The sequence below is a fragment of the Theropithecus gelada genome, chromosome 17 (assembly GCF_003255815.1).
Source record: "Theropithecus gelada isolate Dixy chromosome 17, Tgel_1.0, whole genome shotgun sequence".
NCBI lineage: Eukaryota > Metazoa > Chordata > Mammalia > Primates > Cercopithecidae > Theropithecus > Theropithecus gelada.
This window is the reverse complement of record NC_037685.1, coordinates 62,547,568-62,567,536: the sequence shown is the minus strand read 5'-3', so window position 1 is coordinate 62,567,536 and position 19,969 is coordinate 62,547,568. Positions and strand designations below refer to the sequence as shown.

Genomic DNA, 19,969 nt, shown 5'->3' with positions numbered 1-19,969 from the left:
TGCACTGACCTTCCAGGCACAGGACCTGGGCATCTCTGCAGCCTACACCCTCGAGTGCTCCAGAAAGGACCCCTGTCCCTGCAGGCTCAGGGGTGTCTGCTCCCAGTGCCTGGCCTCTCTCTGCTCCCAGCACCCACTCCAATCTCCCAGCAGGGTTGAGACCAAGTCCCAGTAGGAGGCTGACAGAGTCCTCAGTGGAAGGAAGTGGATCCTCAGTAAGGGCCCACCCTCAGGCCAGGGAGAGCCTGAAGACTAGGTGCTAGGCTGCCAGTCTCATGGTCTGGAGTGGGGACTCCTGGTGCCTCTTCCTGGCCCTCCCATGGCCACCCATGGACCAATTGGCATGCATTTCCTCCCTTCTGAGGTCCATAAAAGCCCCTGGCTCAGCCAGAGCAGGGCAGAGGATGGCCAGAGGACAAAGAGGGCAGAGAGATGATGGGACCAGAGGACCAGCTGCAGAGAAGAGCACCCTCTCCACTGACAGCTTCAGAGATGACCTGCCATCAGAAAGGGGCTACCCACTCCTCTGAGCTGTTCTAACATTAAATGAAACTCTTCACCCTTCACTTGTGTGCCTCATTCTTCCTGGATGCAGGACAACAATTTGGGCAAAGGTGCTGTGGCCACAGAGGTTCCCAACCAGAAAAAAATCAACAACACCCCAGAAATCCCCTAACAAGGGTAAGTTTTTCAGGAAGGAAAAAAGAGAATCAAAGAGCCATTGGGGGATACCACAAGAAAAAAAAAAATTGCAGGATTAGTAACTGTTGAAAAACTACTATCTTACAAATATAATAATAGAGATTCTAGTGCCACATAATTAACTCATGCCAGGTCCATGGCTGATCTGGGTTTGCTGATCTTCTCTGAGAATGAACCAGATTAAAGCACTCACAGCTTCTAGCACATTGAAAAAAGCAGTGAGAAACTTTAAAATGTTCAATGTTTAAAACACCCTTGCCATTTGGCAGATTTTAAGATACAAGAGAACCTTGACCATACTCTTTAAAATGCAATTGCTTTTTAAACACACATTTGTTGATGGTGATAGAATTTAATATTTGTGAGAAAGAACTGATTCTACAAAGCTTTTCCTCATTTCGAGGGTCCCAGGAATGTTGCATCTAAATAAACGCTGCGCCTGTACCAGTCAGTTATGGCTACATTAGCCTCTGGCATGCAGCAAACAGCATTTATTTCTCATTCACAGTTTGTGAGTCACTGGGGCAGGTCAGCTGGGGGAACTCGTTTTTCTCCTGGGACCAGTGAACAGCCCAGGTTTATTTCTTCTAACAACCCATTAGCCAAAGAAAGCCTCATGGCTATGCTCACATACAAGGGCAGGGGAAATACATTCCATCTTTAGTGGGAGGCACTGCAAGGTTACATGGCCAAGGGTGTGGATACAGGGAGAGATGAATAATTGGGACCAATAATTCACTTTACCACCAGCCCTAAAGCAAAGTCTGTCGAAGATGACTCTCAATACTGTATTTACAAGTAGAACATCTTGCTCTAGAGTGATATCACTGACAAGTTCTAGAACCCTGTATGGCAGGTAAGATGACTTTTTGTGTCCAGACAGATGGCAGTACTCATCCATAGGCTCTCTGCCCCAGGGCAAGGTAGGTGATGCTGGCTTTTCTTGGCTGCCCTACCCCCAGAATACCAAAATGATCTCCAAAGAAGTAATCAGGGTTTGAGGGGAGGAGGAGAGCATTGAACAGGTGGTGCATGGAGAATTTCTGGGGCAGTGAAACTATCCTATGTGATACTGTAATAGTGGATACCTGGCACTATGCTTTTGTCATAACCCATAGAACTTTATAGCACAAAGAGTGAACCTTAATGTATGTAAATTTTTATAAAATCATTTGGGAGGTCAGGGATCCCATTTGGGACCCCCAAGGTGTAGAGATAGGTTAAAAACTTAAGATGCATGCACAGACACATCTGCAGTGGTGAAAAACTCAAGTCCTACACAAAACTTTGCTACCAAAATTTGAAGAAGACAAATAGTATAAAATCAACATTCATGGGTGATCTGCAACTTGAATCAATAGAAATTTATTGAAATTATATTTCAATAAATTTATAGAAATTTATTGACTGTTGTGAAATAAAGTTACATAGAATACAAGAGTCTATGCTATCAGAAATACAATGGCACTCACACCATGATCCAACTCTTGCCTCCTTGATCTCTTTTTGTATGACTTTTCCCTGTCCCCGGCCAACTCACTATGCATATGTCAACCAGTCCACCTTCTTCCAGTTCCTAGAACACCAAAATCGTTACTATCTTAAGGCCCTTGCCTTGCTGTTATCTATGCCTGGAAAGGTCTTGCTCCATCTCTCCAAGGCTGGCTCCTTCTTCTCTTGAAGTTTCATCTCAAATAGGAGTCTCTTGGTGCCTCCCTCTAGAATGGAAGCTCCACTACTGTCTTTCACTAGTGCATTATCCCCATCCCCTAAAGCCCTGCTTGGCATGTAGTAGGTGCTCAATAAATATTTGTGGACCAAAGGGGCTACTCATTTATTAATATTTATTAATATCAGGGCCCTGACGGAGTATGGCCTCTGCTTTGGAACGGTTGCTGTGAGGACAGTCAGGAAGCCCCACACTACACACACTGAACCAAGAGAGAGTCCATGTAAATCTCCTGGGTGGTCACTCTGACAGTCTTAAGCACTCTAAGAAAGGCATCAAAGCAGCTTCGTGCTCAAGTATTGACCCAGATCTGCAAAGGACGTTGGGGTGGGGAGACGCTTAGCTGATAAATAGAAAGCTACCCCTGTCTAAAGCAGGGATGGTTGGGATATGACTGCCTTGGTACAAAATGGGAGCAGGAAATAGGACAGGCCCAAACAAGGGCTCAAAAAAGGAAAAAAAACAAACCCCAAAGCAACAACAACAACAACAACAACAAACTCTTGCTGCTGGTGGGAAACCTAGAGGGCAAGCTTCTTTTCCACACGAGCCCTGCTGGCGGCTGTGTGTGTGTGTGTGTGTGTGTGTGTGCACATGCGTAAGAGCACATGCGGGGGATGTAGTGAAAAGTACAGTGTGAAATGAGGAAATAAAGGATATCTTCTCAGTCAGTAGCCACGGGAGGAACGGGGAAGTACAAGGTCCTGAGAGCATAGAGATGATGGAATTTTTATATATTGGGGGAGAAACCCAAATCTAGTAATGACCATGTGTAATAAAAACCACTAGTATCATGAAAAACAGTATATTTCCACACCTAACATTAGAGGAGAAAATGAAGAAAATTAGGAAAAGTAAAACTAAAAAGAACAAACAGCAAATGGCAAGCAAAAAAAAAATGATATAGAAAACATAACCCAGTATGTGAAGCATCACAGTTGCTCTGTACTGACTAAATTCTCTAAAGACAAAGACTGTCATGTTAGTTACAAACTAAAAGCCAGGCATAATTTATTTCTAGAAACAAAGTTATAAAGACAGATTGGAAATGAAAGCAAGGACATACTGAGCAAATGCAAAGGTAAAACCAAAATCAAACCAGCACCAATAGCAACATTAATATCAATTAAAATGCAATTTAAAGCCAAAAAGCATTAACCAGCCAACGATGAATAACATATAATGGGCAATGTTAATCAATGAAGAAGCTCTGTATAAAATTCATAAACCCTAATAGAATACAAAATACAGCAGTCACATACATAAAGCAAAAAACCCAGAAATACAAGGGAAGATTAATAAAAATATATTTATTGTGGGAGGTTCCAATATTCTTTCAGAATTGGACAATTCAAGTATACAATTAAAGATATAAAGGATTTTAAAACTACAATAAACTATAATTTTTTTCTCATATTCACGTAACACACAATCATATACTTGATTAATGGCATTAAATAAAACAGTAATTGATTTCCCAAAAGCAGATTTTTAAACTTTCACTCATTCAAAGAAGAGATAAGCAATAAAATGATTTTTTAAGTCTCTAATTACTGGGACATTAAAAAATCTTCCACGTAATTCCTAGTTCACAGGAGAAATCAAAATTGAAATCACAAATTAAGTATCCAAAAGGGAAAAGAAAAAAACACTGTATCAAAACCTATTGGATACAGCAAAAGCTATGTTCAGGGGAAATTTTGTAGCCTTAAATAATTGTATTATTTAAAAATAAAGCAAAGCAAAAGACACAAATTCTTGACTATCCCAACATAATTGAAGCTGTTTGCATCTTATTTTTCCTTGATAATTGAGAAAATGACTAAGAATGTCCTTGTGCTTCCATTGATTTCAGATTTTCTTCACTTGTACTATTTTCTCTTTTCATTTCTTCTCTTTGTTAGTGTCACAGTGAGTACGAATAAAGCGATCAATAATTTGTCTATCTGAAAAGTATGAAGAAAAACAGGATGCACATTTCCATGTAAGTATTTAAATGCTAAATTGAGAAATTCTAGGAAGGAAGAAAATATCTGATAATATTACTAAATACACAAATTGGATAAGAGATCAAAATAATAGCAGGCTATTATACCTAATACCTAAACAGGCACAGTTGTGTAATTATTGATTAAGAAGAGTAAACTTAATATTCAAGGGACAGAACACGAATTTCAGAATGAAACAGGCTTAAGCTTCAGTTCTGTGCTGGCAAGTGTTAGCAAATGATTTAACCTCTCCACTTCCTCGGTTGCTCATCTTTGAATACAGTCAGCAGTACTTGCAATGCACAGACGTTGGAATAGATTAGGGATACTGTGTGTGAAGCACCCAGACGGTGCCTGGCCTATCAAAAACAATAAATGGTCATCTTATCCTTTTATTACTGGGTGCATAGTAATAAACAGTGATGATAAACAATACAGATTATTGTTCCAAAATTTTCATAGAAGCCAGGGCTGTTTTTGTACCCACCAACATTGGTAAGCTTTGCTGTCCTTGAATGGTAACTGTTTGACCTTGGGAAGGCCCTTCAACTCCCTTCCCTGGCCTCCATTTCCTGATCTGTAACATTAAGGAGTCTTGTCTGGTTCTGAACATCTATGATTCCCTACTCCTAATCATATATACATATATATAATTTTTTTTTTAGATGGAGTCTCACTCTATTGCCCAGGCTGGAGTGCAGTGGTGCGATCTCAGCTCACTGCAACCTCTGCCTCCCACGTTCAAGCAATCCTCCTGCCTCAGCCTCCCGAGTAGCTGGGATTACAGGCATGCGCCACCACACCCAGCTAATTTTTGTACTTTTAGTATAATCCCAGACTCCTGAGCTCAAGTGATCTACCTGCCTCGGCCTCCCAAAGTTCTGGGATTATAGGCAGGAGCCACTGCGCCCAGCCCCTAATCATATATATTTTTAATAGTACAGAGTGGAGCTGTAAAACTTTATTCACTCCCAGCAGTTATCACCCGTGCAGCCAAAACCAAAAAGGAGTGAAAATGCAAATGATGTCATGCTCATATTCAATGTTCATGTTATCCTGCTCAATGTCATGAATGCCAGTGGAGGCCCGTAGATCAGGGATGTCTGTGTGTGCGTGTGTGTGTGCGTGTGTGTGCCTGTGTTTGTTCCTGTTTTCTCTCCAATTATGTCTTTATTTGTTTTTGTGATTTCATGTTTAATTTTGAAGCATCCTTACCGTACTCCATACCTTGTCTCCAGTATTTTTTTAGTTGGGTATTCTTTTCATAAAGTGAAATTCACTAATCTTTTGTGTACAGTTAGATGAAGTGACACATGCATTACTGTAACCCATGACCACAGGATGAGATAGATCATTCCTTCCATCTCAGAAGACCCTTCATGCCCCTTCCCAGTCAACACTCCCTACTTCAAGACAGCCACTGTTCTGGTTTCTTTCATCAAAGGTAAGTTTTCCCAGTTGCAGACCTTCAAATAAATGAAATCATACAGAAGGTATTCTTTTGTGTCTGGCTTCTTTCATTCAGCATGTTTTTGAGGTTCATACATTTTGTTGTATATATCAATAACTAATTTCTTTTTATTGAGTGGTATTTCATTATGTGAATATGTCACAGTTTATCTATTTTCCTACTGTTGGAGATTTGGGTTGCATCCAGTTTGAGACTATTAAGAATAAAGTGGTTATAAACATTCTTGCACATGTCCTTTTGTGGACATATGGTTTCCTTTCTCTCGGGCAAATACCCAGAAGTGGAATTTCTGGGTCATGGAGTAGGTATATATTTATCTTTAGGAGAAGCTGCCAGACCTCTTTCCACAGCGATTGTCCTCTTTGATGGCTGGGCACAGTGCCTCATATGCCTGTAATCCCAGCACTTTGGAAGGCCAAGGCAGGTGGATCACTTGAGCCCAGGAGTTTGAGACCAGCCTGGCCAACATGGCAAAACTCTGTCTCTACTAAAAAAATCAAAAAACCGTTAGCTGGGCGTGGTGGTACACACCTGTAATCCCAGCTGCTTGGGAAACTGAGGCATGAGAATTGCTTGAATTCTCAAGGCAGACGTTGCAGTGAGCTGAGATCGCGCCACTGCACTCCAGCCTGGGTGACAGAGGGAGATTCTGTCTCAAAAACAAAAACAAAAACAAAACAACAACAAAGTGATTGTATTCATTACTCTTTAATATTCCCACCAACGCTATATGGGGTTCTGACTGCTTCCTCTCACTGATATTTGCTATTGTCAGTCTTTCTAGTTTTAAACATTTTAAGCATTGTGTCTATTACCAAAGAATTTATAGCAAAGAATTTATATTAATATAAGAAAAAATCCTTTCTTCTGATACCAGAGATAGACATACATGGTTCATCAAGTTTTGCATGAATTAGTAAAAAAGGATGAGAGTGTGTAAAATTTAATGTCAATTTAACTCTTCAAAAAGGCTACCTGTTGTAAGTCAAATGATACCAATCTTTATTATGTATAAATGCAAATTCATTTCCTCATGATTTTGTTTATGCTGTTGCTTCTGCCAGGAATGGTCCTGCTTCTCTTTACCATGCAGATTCATCTTTAAGACTTAAAGGATCCCTCCTCCAGGCAGCCTTTCCTCATCTCCTGTCCATCCACAGGGTTGGGAGTACCCCTCACAGGCTGCTACCGTACCCAAAGATTACTTTGATTACAGAACTGGTGACATTTTAATTATGTGTTTATCTCCCATACCAGATAATGAGCTCCCCGAGAAGAAGGGTTCCTTATTTATCTTTGTATCAACTGAGCATTTATTGAGTAAATACGTTGATTCTTAATATTGAATCACAGGCTAGGAAGAAATACCTTTTGCATGGCCATTTGTGGGAGTTTCAGTTGGAGGAAGAGATGGGGAGGGAGCCATAGCTGAACAAATTCACAGAAAACTGGGCTTCAGATCATTTTACCTTTCAACTGGGGGAAAAGTGGACTGATGACACAGTCTTTACCAATAGGAAACAGTTGCCCAACGAGTAAGCTTTTGAGTGGTCTGAAGCGGACTTGGGGATTAAAATGATTTTGAAAGTAGAATAGCCACCAAAGATAACTAGTTCAACCTCCTCAAGTTATAAATAAACTGAATACCAAATAGTGGTGACACAGAGTTAGTGGAAATTAAAGGTTTGCCTTCAGCTCTCTTTCCTTTATGCTTTCACAGCTTGATTTTTTGTCATATTGGAGTTTTCTCTTCTCTGTGTTTCACCCCCTACACACACACCATCTCTCTCCCACACCCTCACCTCCTATCCAACTTTGTCCATTACTTAAGAACTAGCCTGGTCTTTTCCCTTTCTCTCTCTCTCTCTCTTTCTCTCTCTCTCTCTCCCCTCTCTCTCAAAATGTACCTGTTCTAGGCTCCTATTCCATCAAAGCCTACCACCTATAAGAGATAATTCTGTAAAATAATTTAAGCTGAGTTAATAATAATTCTGCCTAACACATCTGCCAGGTTCTTAAATTATCTGCATATGTACCCAGCTACAAAAGCTCTGCTGTGATATTCACCAGCTGAAAAGCATCAGTGCCACCCCTGACACTAGAAAATGACAAGAGGTTTTGGGCATAAGAATTCAGAGGGAATCTTCTATTTGTTTTTCAGCTTCTAACAAAGCTGGCATTGAGGAGTGGGCCATTCTACAGCAGAGCTTGGAAAGAGGAGTGAAAATCCATGGGAAGCAGATCTTGCATCAGCCCAAGGCAGCACCCAAGAGCAAAGCTCTGGGGCATGAGCCTTTAGGCACCTGCCCCTGGTGCTGCCCCGAGGGAACCAGGAGAGCAGAAGAGCTAAGAAGAAACAAAACCTTAGCTTATTCTAAGTTACCTTGTTAGCTAACAGGTCATACCTCACCTGTCTGGGGAGGAAAGCCCCATTAGGTGGACAGAGTGTTTACCTGAAAGATCAGCTTATGGTATCTTGGTATCTTGGAGAATGTAGATCCAAGGCTGTCAGAGCACTTTGAGGAGTCCCTAGTTCACCCTCAGGGGGCGCCACTAAGGCTTGGATTGCACCTGACACACAGTAAGAGACAGCACTGCCTGCAGCCACCATGGTTTCCATGGGGGCAGAGAAATGACAGCTGCATCTGCGTTGCAAGTCCCTGGGCAGATGGGAGCATCTGCTCAGCAAAGACAAAAATCCTCTTTCTACAGGGCCCAACAGATGTGGATCCTAAAGGTAAAAAGATCTTCTTGTAAAATGCAGAGGATAATTTTATATACAAAATTGAGAGCAAGAACAGGCGGGCTGACTTGAGCTTGCTGCAGAGCCTTGCCTGGGCCCTCTGGGAAGATTGAGCCAGTGGACCCTTAGGAGCCTCTTGGTTTTCTTCTGAAGTGCCAGACTGGCCCAGAGGCATCTCTGGAGAGCAGGGAGGCATCATACTCCTTCCATGTTCCTTTCTCTCAACAGAAAAGGCATACTCCTGTCTCAATAGGAGGGAAACACCTGCTTCTTGTACCTCCCTGAAACGCAACGTTCAAGTTCTTAGAAGGGACTTTAGGCTCTCAGCCCTAATGTGTGAGAGTGGAAAATACCTCCTTTCTCCCAAAACACACACACACACACGCACACACACATACACACACACACACACACACCCCTCCCTGTCAGCCTTGCCTACAGTAGGTTTTCAGTGTTTCTTAGGGCAGGAGATCCCATAAACAAGGTTTTCAGTGAGGATTTCAGAGGTGCAAGCTCTTCTGATTGTGGCTGGGGACAGCACCTGGAGGCCCAAGAGATTCAGACGAGAAACAGAGAGCACTTGGAGGGATCCCACATGGCCAGTGGAAGTCTCAACCTCATCACAGGGCACACAATAAATTAGTAGCCCCCAAATAGCCTAGAGCACAAAATGGGGTACAGAAAATGGTCAGCTGGGTACAGGAATAAATATTAGACCTTTATTGATATTCGATTTTTACTTCCTTCTGTAACAGTTTGTATGTTTTATAAATGTATGTGATACATTAGTTTAGTTGGCATATGAATATATTTTATATAAATTTTTACATCTGCATTGGGTGTTGTGCCCACAAATGAGGAGGAGCGGAGGATGTGTGATCCCTCACGTAGGATGCTGAGAGGCAGGTTATAGGAAGAGCTCAGTCTCCTCTCCTCAAGCTCTCTTATTCTCTGAGTTGACATTCTACACACTCTCAGTTAGACTGACCAGTTGCCCCTAAGATGCTCCCAAATAATTCCAGTCACTTGGCTGCAAACTAGGATAAGTCTTTGTCATGTGGAGTGAAGCCACATCAATGGCATTCGCTCTCCTTGAGAGAGTGACATATAGAGATTTTCCTGTACATTAAAAAGCCTGTCACAAAAATGTACCAGCAAGAGAAAATAAAGATTAGACAAAGTACAGCAAAATAATGTGACTGTACAAACACCCAGAGGAGAAATCAATTAGCTCTAAGAAAAAGAGGAATCATCCTGCAGGAATTCAACCACAGGCAAAATGAGATCAGAAATGAGTGAAAACAGTGTGTCTCTTTTTTTAATAAGTAGGGATAAGTCACTGGGGCCTCCTTAAAGGAAAATGTCTTTTCAGTGGATTGAGGTTTGCACAACACCATGAGATTTTTTTTATTTTTTGAGGCAATGGTTTCATTTTTGTGGGCATTCAATTCCAGTGGCTAGAACTTGGAACAGTTTCTATTTGGCAAAAGCAACGTATTATGATCTGTAAGTGCATGAAATAAAACCTCATCTTACCTTTGTAAGAAACACTCTGGAGGTACTCTTTGACTTGAGAGGAAGTAAATGAGTTTAAAAGCATTAAGAAATCTGGGTAGGTTTTGTCATAGTCACTTTGGTACGTGGTCTGTTTCTTTGTGTGCTCTTGGTTCCTCAGGAAGCTGTGCAGCACAGAAGGCACTACAGAAATACACAGGGGAGGACAAGCTGGGAGGCTGGCACCCAAGCACAGCAGTCTTGCCCTTATTGTTTGAAAATGACCCTGACAGCCCCCAGCCCAGCTTTGAGCTTAGGCAGTATCCTTCATGATGCTGGTCACTAAGGCTCTGTATTAAACCAATTAAACCAGTTTTTCCATTAACCAGGGCTAAGCAGAGCTACAGGGACTTCCAGCCTGTTGCTGCTGGAAGGGGCAGTGATGGGAGACAATGACCAGAAGGGTGAGTTTGACCGTCACTTTCAGAAGAGAAGTTTTCCCTAAACTTGACTCTTAGGCAGGTCAGTGTGTTATGACGGTGAAGGAAACTGAAATATTTCACCCCAAATTACACGTCTTTGATATACTTTGAGATGGCTGTTGAGAAGGCCTGCAGACAGAGGTAGCCCTGCAAAGCTGTCTTTGAGAGTGGGGTGACCTGCATCCGTAGGGAATCCACACTGATGCAGCCTGGCTTTCCAAGGCCTTCCCTTGTCTGGATCTAAGAAAAGATGACCTAAGATCAGACTTTAGAGGTCTAAAAGAAACCTTTACCATCATTCTCTCTGAGGGCTGCTACCACTGAACAAGACCACCTTTGCTAGCCAGGCCTCCTCTTCTCCCCCTCCCATAACCTGTTTAACCAGCTCTTTCTATAACCTCAGGATAGTATAAAATCATCAACCCTCCCATCATTTCTTTGAGTTCTTATATTTTGCTTGACTCCCGTGCATGTTAATAAATTTATATGCTTTTTCTCCATTTAATCTGCCTTTTGTCAGCTGATTTTTTAGCAAACTTTCAGAGGGTAAAGAGGAAGTTTGCCCTTGGCCGCTATGATGGTGACATTCACTGCCTGCTTAATAAACAAAGGTCCTCATAGAAGCTTCTTTTTCTTTCAGGACATCTCCTGTGCACATTTGGGATGGCACAGTAAGGGACCTCCCTCCAGAGACCTAGGCATCTTCGGATGAGCATTGTGGAAGAACGATGATGTTTACAGTCATGGCTCATCGTCCATTTGGAATAATGGGGGTATGAGGTGCAGGCAACACCCAAATCACTTATATTTGATTATGAACATTGCTCATTTAATGTGAGTTCTGATATTCAAGAAACTACAATGAAAAAAGTAATAAAGTCACGATGTAAAAACCAAATTTTCACAATTTGCCCAATCTTTTTAAACCTTAAGAGCAGCTTCCAGCTCCAGGGATCCCCTTTAAGGGGGTCATTGAGCAAATGGAGGGCCCAGACTGGTGAGGGGATTTGACGCTGCACCCTGAGAAGAGTGTTTGTAGGGCCTGGAAATGCTCTAACTGGAAAAGAGAAGACTTAGGCTTAGAAGGCATATGGCAAGGTTTTCATAGAATAATAGATTTATACTAATTAACATCCATGGGAAGAAGTGGAACCAGGGGCTCGAAGTTTAGCAAGGAATATTGCAGCTGCTACACCTTCTACCCAGTTGGAGCATCAGACAACGAGGGGGCATGGGGCTACCCTGAAGTGGATACGCAGGGGCACTGTCACCCCTTGGCAAGGATGGAGTCAGGAAGATTCACACACTACATGAGGCTCTGGACAAGGTAATTTCTAGGCCACCTTCTAACCCCGAGGTGCTAAGCGTCAATTCTGTGATGATTGTCTCAGGTACTACTTGATCCCAACTCCACGCCAGGAATGGATCATGTCTCAGACTGACACCAAGTTTTCTGCTAAACTAGTAGCTTGGAGGTGGCTTGGTCACGGAATTTTGAAAAACTTTCAAGGGATGCACGTGTGGATACACTTCCAGTAGAAAATTGAGACTAAATTGGATTCCCGCCTCATCTCTGTCACTTTACAGTAACTGCATCCTTCCTCTCATTTTTTAAAAGGAGGAAGTATCCCCTAATCCCAACCACTGCCCCTCCCCAGCAGGGATGACACTCATTTCTTGGCCTAAGCAGTCAGTCATCTTCTGAAATGTACTAGCTCCCCGGGTTCCAGGTTGCGAGCCGCAGCGATGAAGTTCTGACTTCATGCCAGGATCCCTGGCTTTCTTCTTGACTATGATGAAAACGGGCTGCCAGCGCCCTCTGTGTTGAGAAGTTTTGGGGCCAGGGATTAGGATCTATGAGGTTGTTTTAGAAACCGCAGCTGGGCTGGGCACAGTGGCTCACGCCTGTAATCCCAGCACTTTGGGAGGCTCAGGAGGCTGAGGCAGGCAGGCAGAGTTTTAGACCAGTCTGGCCAACATGGCGAAACCCCGTTTCTACCGAAAATACAAAAAAATTAGCTGGGCGTAGTGGTGGGCGCCTGTAATCCCAGCTACTTGGGAGGCTGAGGCAGGAGAATTGCTTGAACCTGGGAGGTGGAGATTGCAGTGAGCCGAGATCGTGCCACTGCACTCCAGCCTGGGCGACAAGAGTGAAACTCCACCTCAAAAAAAAAAAAAAAAAAAAAAAAAGAAAGAAAGAAAGAAAAAGAAAAAGAAAAAGAAACCGCAGCTGTACTCACCTAGACCCTGAGAAGCAACGGGCAAGCTTGAGTAGCATCCGTATTTGAAACTGAAATCCTGAAGCTCAGGAATTTTAGCTGGAATTTGGTAATTCCTTCGGAATTCGGTGTCTGGAGGTCGAGGAAGTAACTTTTCACACACGTGAGAACTTTTCTTAATCTTTTGAGCTGGGGTGGAATGGAAACGGAAGGCAATACTTACTCCTTGTGAACAAAGTAGCTAAACCCACTCTTCGCCGGGCGTGGTGGCTTACGCCTGTAATCCCAGCACTTTGGGAGGCCGAGGCGGGCGGATCACAAGGTCAGGAGATCGAGACTACGGTGAAACCCCGTCTCTACTAAAAATACAAAAAATTAGCTGGGCGCGGCGGCGGGCGCCTGTAGTTCCAGCTACTCGGGAGGCTGAGGCAGGAGAATGGCGTGAACCCGGGAGACGGAGCTTGCAGTGAGCTGAGATCCGGCCACTGCACTCCAGCCTGGGCGACAGCGTGAGACTCCGTCTCAAAAAAAAATAAATAAATAAATAAAAAATAAACCCACTCTTGCTGTATTTAGAGGTCCGGTCAAGGTGCTCTGTATGAACACTTCAATGAAGAAATAATTTTCCGCTTTATCAGTCACAGGAAGTATATGCTCAAATGATCAGAAGTGGTCTCTAGTGAATGTATTTTTATGTCACGAGTCTGCTCAGTGGGCGCAGAAGACGCTGATCACTCCATGGGGTCTGTCTGGTCCCTGGGGCAGAGGTGGGTGTCAGAGAGATTTTGGATAGGGCCAGGTTGCCATATAAAATGTGGGATGTGCAGTTAAATTTGAATTTCAGATAAATAATGACTTTTTAGTGTAAATACTTGCTATCTACTGCATGTCATTATTCAAATTTAACTGGGCATCCCATAGTTTTATTTGCTTAATCTGGCAGGCCTAGATGGGGTGGTGTATATCATCCCCATTATCTGGAAAAAAAAAAAAAAACATTCGAAGCTTATCGCTTACTGATGGAGGGTTAGGTAACATCACTGGCATTAGTGGATAGCACTACTATTATTTCTTTGAAATATCTCTGCTAAAACATATTCATTAAATATCTGTGAAGCACTGAAGCCAGTGTTACAAACATTATCAGATTACAGAGGCAAGAGTTACAATCCATCTCACTTAGAATGAGTTCATTCCTGATTCTTGCTACAAAGACTTAGTTCAGAGGCGTATCATATAACACCATCTTTATTCAGAAAGACAAAGATGTCAAAAACATGGATTTCATGAGCAATGTCCAAACAGTGCAAATTACTATTGACACTGAACTCAATTCTCTTCCAAATTAGTTTTCCAATAGATCTTTTCAAAATAAATCCTAATATATATTGTATATCAAACGATTTACAATAGTACCTACTGGTATACATTTTATATCAAAGGATACATAATTGCATCTGCTGGCACCTGAGAGCATTTTTATATTGATTTTTAAAAAATGATTTCTGTCTAGACCAGCAGAGGAGGAGAGGATTCCAGTACATGTTGCCTCTTACTTCAGATAACCCAGGAGGAGAGGGCATAGGTATTTAATAGCCCCTGTAATGACCTCATAAACTGCCCAGACAGAAGGCAGGTTATAGAGGGGAGGAACTTGTGGGGCTCAAAATCAGGGCACCCCTTAAGATATTTTGAAAAACCATCTGGCACTGTTCCTGTAACTTCCATCTATAACTCAGTGCCATGATTCGAATGTGTCCCCGCAAAAGAAAACTTAATCCCTAACGCAACAGTGTTGGGAGGCGGGGCCTAATGGGAGGTGTTTGGGTCTTGGGCACTCTGCCCTCATGAGTGGATTAATGCTGTTATCGTGGGAGTGGGCTAGTTATTGCAAGAGTGGGTTCCTGATAAAAGGGTGAGTTTGGCTTCCTTTCTCTCTCCCACATTCACGCTCTTGTCCTTCCATTTTCCACCATGGGACGATGCCACAAGAAGGCTCTTGCAAGGTGCCAGCATTATGCTCTCGGCTTCCCAGCCTCCAGAACCATGAAACAAATAAATTTATTTCATTATAGATGACCCAGTCTCACATACTCTGTCAAAGCTGCACAAATCAGACTGAGGCACTTGGTTTTTTCACTAGGAGCTTTATAAGCAAAAACAAATTTCCATTGAAACACTTGATGCTTTCACCTATATCTCTTCCCTAGAGCTACCATTCCATAGTAAATGTTTGCAGTTCCTATATCAGTTCTGTGCTATTTGCCAAGGTTACACATAATTAAATCATTGTCCTACCTTAAGACAATGAGTGTGAATACAAAGATATCTACAGAACAAACAGGTAGGGAATGTGGTAATTCTTGCAACCGTAACATTTGGAACTGTGGATTTCACATGGAAATATGACACCAGAATAACCTGGGAAGGGTCTCTGAGAATACCTCTGCTGACCCTTATCCCAGACATTGAGAAGCTCCAGAAGTAAGCCCCAGGCACTTACACTGTGAAAACCAACTACTCATGTGCTTAAGAATTACTGACGCAGGGCTTTGAATAGGGTGCTACAGGAGCCCAGAGAGAGTATGAGCAGGGGCTGTGTTGGAGGAAGAGGAGGACGACAGGAACTAAAAGGCAGTCACAGTAAGGAGATTTGACAACGGGTCGACACAGAAGCAAAGAGTGCGTAGTGTGTTTGTGAAACTTGGCCTTGCTCGCAGAAGGGTGGGGCATGCAGGGCAGGGAGGAGGAGCTGAGGGTAAAACAGGAGAGGCAAGCTGGGGCCAGGCTGTGAAGGGTCTGGAACGTCCATTCCACATGAACAATGATGGACCGGCATAGATGTGGAATCATTGAAGATGAAGACCCAGAAAAGGTAAAAGCCAGGACCTAGACTTAGATATCTATAGAACGAACAGGGAATGTGGTGAGTCTTACAACCATAACCCTTGGAACTGTAGATCTCACATGGAGATAAGACATCAGAATCACCTGGGAAGAGTTTTGCAGAATACAAAGAGTCTCACTCTTCATTGATCCATCTGTACCTATCACAGTAATAGAACTCATTAAGTATTTACTAAGTTAGTGAGTGAACGCACACACCAAAAAACCTGGATACATAATTGCTATGGATTAGTAATTAATATCTGAAATACACTCTAGTGACTGCCTATGTGATCAATCTATGCTTAAGGTCACTCCTACTAAACTATATATTGTTCATTCCATGGGCTTAGTTCTTTTAAACTGATGCTTTTGTTGTCTTTATAAAATGTTGTGTTAATGAGCTTCACACGTTATTTGGAAGAGAGATTCTTGATAAAAAGGGACCTAAGCAACATCTAAAACTCCCATCGTTGTACTGAAGTATGGACAGAAATAATAACCATGAGTTAGAGCTGACCTGACCCGGTGACGCCTCCCCGCAGGGGTCCTGTTCTCAGGAGCTCGGCTCCCCTGGGTTTCTTTTCCACTGGAGTAAAACTGGAATGGTTTAGCCCAAGGAAAGAAACTGGCCCATTTAAGATTAGGTGTGGCATCTGCAGAAAGGCCCAAACCAAAAGTCAGTTTTCAGCAAGGACCATTCAAAACTATTAGGACCAGCCGGGCATGGTGGCTCATGCCTGTAATCCCAGCACTTTGGGAGGCCAAGACGGGTGGATCACGAGGTCAGGAGATCGAGACCATCCTGGCTAACATGGTGAAATCCCGCCTCTACAAAAAATACAAAAAAAAATTACCTGGGTGTGGTGGCGGGTGCCTGTAGTCCCAGCTACTTGGGAGGCTGAGGCAGGAGAATGGTGTGAACCTGGGAGGCAGAGCTTGCAGTGAGCCAATATCAGGCCACTGCACTCCAGCCTGGGTGACAGAGTGAGACTCTGTCTCAAAAACAAACAAACAAACAAACAAAAAAACCTTCAAGACCATTGACACATAACCTATAGCCAAGTGGGAACTAGCTCCGCTGTCTATCAGTTGTTCTGATTCATCAAAGCCACGTTCTCTAAGCCTGGATGTGAAAAGCAGCACCTTTCAGTGCTCCTCAGTCGTTTACCTTAACTCCATAACGAGGATAAAAAGCTAAGACATGGCCCTTGTGCTTCAGAAGCTTAGATTATTACAATATCATGAGTCCTACAAAAGAAGTTAAGAACCAGGGCTGTTAAAACACATGGGAGGGCCAACAACCCAAAGGCAGAGGATCAGAGAAGGCTTCCAGAAGAGAGGTGAGGCCTATAACTAGACTTAAATTATGGGTAGACATAGGCTGAGAAGGAAGCGAGACGTGCTCCACAGGGAGGAAGCAATGCGTGCAGCCAGCCCAAGGCCACGAGGCATGGAGGTATGTGGAGGGTGTGAGTGGGGACGGCTGGCAAGGTCATGAGGGTGGGGGCTGACAAGGGAGGAGGCGGCGTGGCGGCCACGACCATATTGTACAGGACTCATGTAAGGCATTTAGCTTTTATCCTGAAGACAATGAAAATTCACTGAAGGGTTTTAAGCCATAAAGTGACATCAGTTTGCACATCTGGAGACTCACTATGGCTGTCTTATGGACAGTGGTTTAGAGGGGATAAAACTGGGAAAGCTCCTCTAGCTGCCAGGTGGTGAAAGAATTGGAGGGAGCGTATGGATAATGCAGGAAGATTGGCCGCTGGGGGAAGGAGATGAGCTGGAATGCTCATAAGGCTTTTACTCAGCACCCAGTACAGGAAACTGAGGGTCTGAGGAGAGGTTTGGGAAGAGATACAAATGTGGAGGTTCTCAGGATAGTTGTTCTTTAAAGGAATCAGAAACTCTAATAGAGGCCAAACAGAAAAATGACCAGACAGAAGAGTCAAAAAAGTAGGGGGGAACTGGGAGTGTGTGGAAACACAGGAGTGCAAGGAGAACAGTGGTCCAAGAGAGAGAGCAGAAACCACAGTTAATGATGCTCAAAGGCTGGGTAAGATGTAAATGGAAAAATCTCCATTGAAGGTCATTGCAGACCTTGAAAGGAGCAGTTCAGTGAATGGTCGGGGCAGACACCAGGCTAGAAGGGGTTGAAAAGTCAAAGGGTAAGCTTCCCATTAAACTCAGTGGATTGTATACCTGTATTTAGGACTCCTCTGTCCCCAAACTCCATTGGAATGATCGTAGATTAGAAATGTTCATACATTTTTAGAAAATGGAAAACAAATGAAGATATAGTAACAGATTGGGCAAAGTAGAGGAAGCTGAAGCCTAGATGACTGCAGAGGGGAACAGCAAAGACGTGAACTAGGTAACCCACACTACAGAGAACTTGCAGGCTCAAAGGTAACAGGTACAGTGGAAGGCAGTGAATGAGGCTCAGGGCTGAACACAGAGGCTTGGCTATAAACTTGAATACCAAGTGGCTTCCCGGAACAACTTCATAACCCCGCTTCATCACGTGACTATTCCTTCCTAACCAGAAGTTTATTCTCTGCAAAACTGAACCAAAGAAGTTCTGGACTGAGGGACACCAGGCACAGTAAAAGGTGAGTGGAGTGAGATGTTTGATTGAAAAAAGAGGGTTCAGTGAAAGTCTGCACACCAGCCAGGAAGATCCCAACCCCTTGCTTCGCCGATCCTGCTCTCAGAATGCCAGCAGTCAGAATTACCTCTCTGGAGAGACTGATCCACAAATAATGACATTTAGGGATTTCCCCCCAAAAAGATAGCTCATCCTCTAATCACCTAAGTCAAGTACCAGCTAACAAGTTCCTTCTCTGTATATAGTTTTTAATTATATTTGAGTACCTCCTTTGTAGGTTTTTGAGCCCCGGAGTTTAATATTTTGTGTGCACCCACTTTAAGAAAAACAAGAGTTCACAAAAGTGAAACTTGAGTTTTACTAGCTTTATAATAAATCTGCCTGTGGTCCCTTACAAATATGGACAATCGAATTTTCATTAGACCATTAAGACACTTAGAGAAAAATAGATACAATGCAAGAAACAGATGAAAATGCTGCAAGTATATCATAAATATCTTAAAATTCATGAGAATTATTGCATCTATAAAATAAGAACAGAAGGCTGTTTTTAAAAAATAATTGGAGAGAGGAAGAAAGAGAGCTTCGAAATTAAAAATGTGAGACACATAATAACATTTATCAGAAGAGCTAGATTAAAAAATAAAGAAGTTTTCAGCTGGGCGTGGTGGCTTACATCTGTAATCCTAGCACTTTGGGAGGCCAAGGCGGGTGGATTGCCTGACCTCAAGAGTTCAAGACCAGCCTGGGCAACATGGTGAAACCCCGACTCTACTAAAAATACAAACAAATTAGCCAGATATGGTGATGTGTGCCTGCAGTCCCAGCTACTCAGGAGGCTAAGGCATGAGAATTGCTTGAATCCAGGAGGCAGAGGCTGCAGTGAGCCAAGATCACACAACTGCACTCCAACCTGGTGGAGACTCTGTCTCCATGAAAAACAAACAAACAAATAAAACAAAAAAGGTAAAGAAGTTTTCAAATAAACAGAACAAAAATACAAACAGAAAGAAGCTAGGAGAGAAAAGGTAAGATAATTCAAGGCTCAATCCAACTATCCAGTAGCTTCCTAAGAAAGGGTGTATTGGAGGAACTTTCGAAAGTGTATTCTTGTCAATCTGGAAATGTCTATTTTTCTTCATTACACTTGCTTGATAGTTTGGCTGGATATAGAATTTTAGGTTGGAAATCACTTCCCTTCAACACATTTTTCCAAATGTCTTCTAGCATCCAGGATTTCTGTGTAGAAGACAGATGCCATTTTAATTTCTGATCCTTTTTTTATGTTATCCCCCTGGAAACTCTTAAGATCTCTTTATTCCTGACATTCTGAAATTCCACACTTACATGCATTAGTGACAGTCTTTTGTCATTCATTATGTCAGGCATTCAGGGGCCCTTTCAATCTAGAAACTCTGAGAATTTTTTCCTGCATTACTCCTTTAATATTTTTCTCTCCTCTCTTTTCTCTGTTCTATTCTGTCATTGTGTTTGGGAAAAAATTTGGTAAGTGTACAACAAAGTATGGAAAAAAATAGTGATGGGCATGTAGAAAACTAAATACGTAGAGAAAAACAATTAATTCTGGTAAAAATAAGAGAAAACAACAAGTAAAGGAAATAATGAAATACAACTTGGCTC

General features: G+C 42.6%; 1 protein-coding gene across 4 annotated transcripts in view; it reads right to left on the bottom strand.

Moving 5' to 3' along the window:
- Nucleotides 1-3,725: 3,725 nt before the first annotated feature.
- TEX26 (testis expressed 26) overlaps nucleotides 3,726-19,969 on the bottom strand; it is a 41,287-nt gene continuing 25,043 nt past the window's right edge. For all 4 annotated transcript variants that reach the window (XM_025364552.1, XM_025364553.1, XM_025364554.1 and 1 more), the window contains 3 exons: nucleotides 12,850-13,017; nucleotides 10,170-10,331; nucleotides 3,726-4,377 (listed from right to left, as the gene is read on the bottom strand). In XM_025364552.1, the coding sequence (XP_025220337.1) occupies nucleotides 4,316-4,377; nucleotides 10,170-10,331; nucleotides 12,850-13,017 (392 nt within the window). In that variant the 3' untranslated portion in view covers nucleotides 3,726-4,315. The remainder of the gene's footprint in view (nucleotides 4,378-10,169; nucleotides 10,332-12,849; nucleotides 13,018-19,969) is intronic.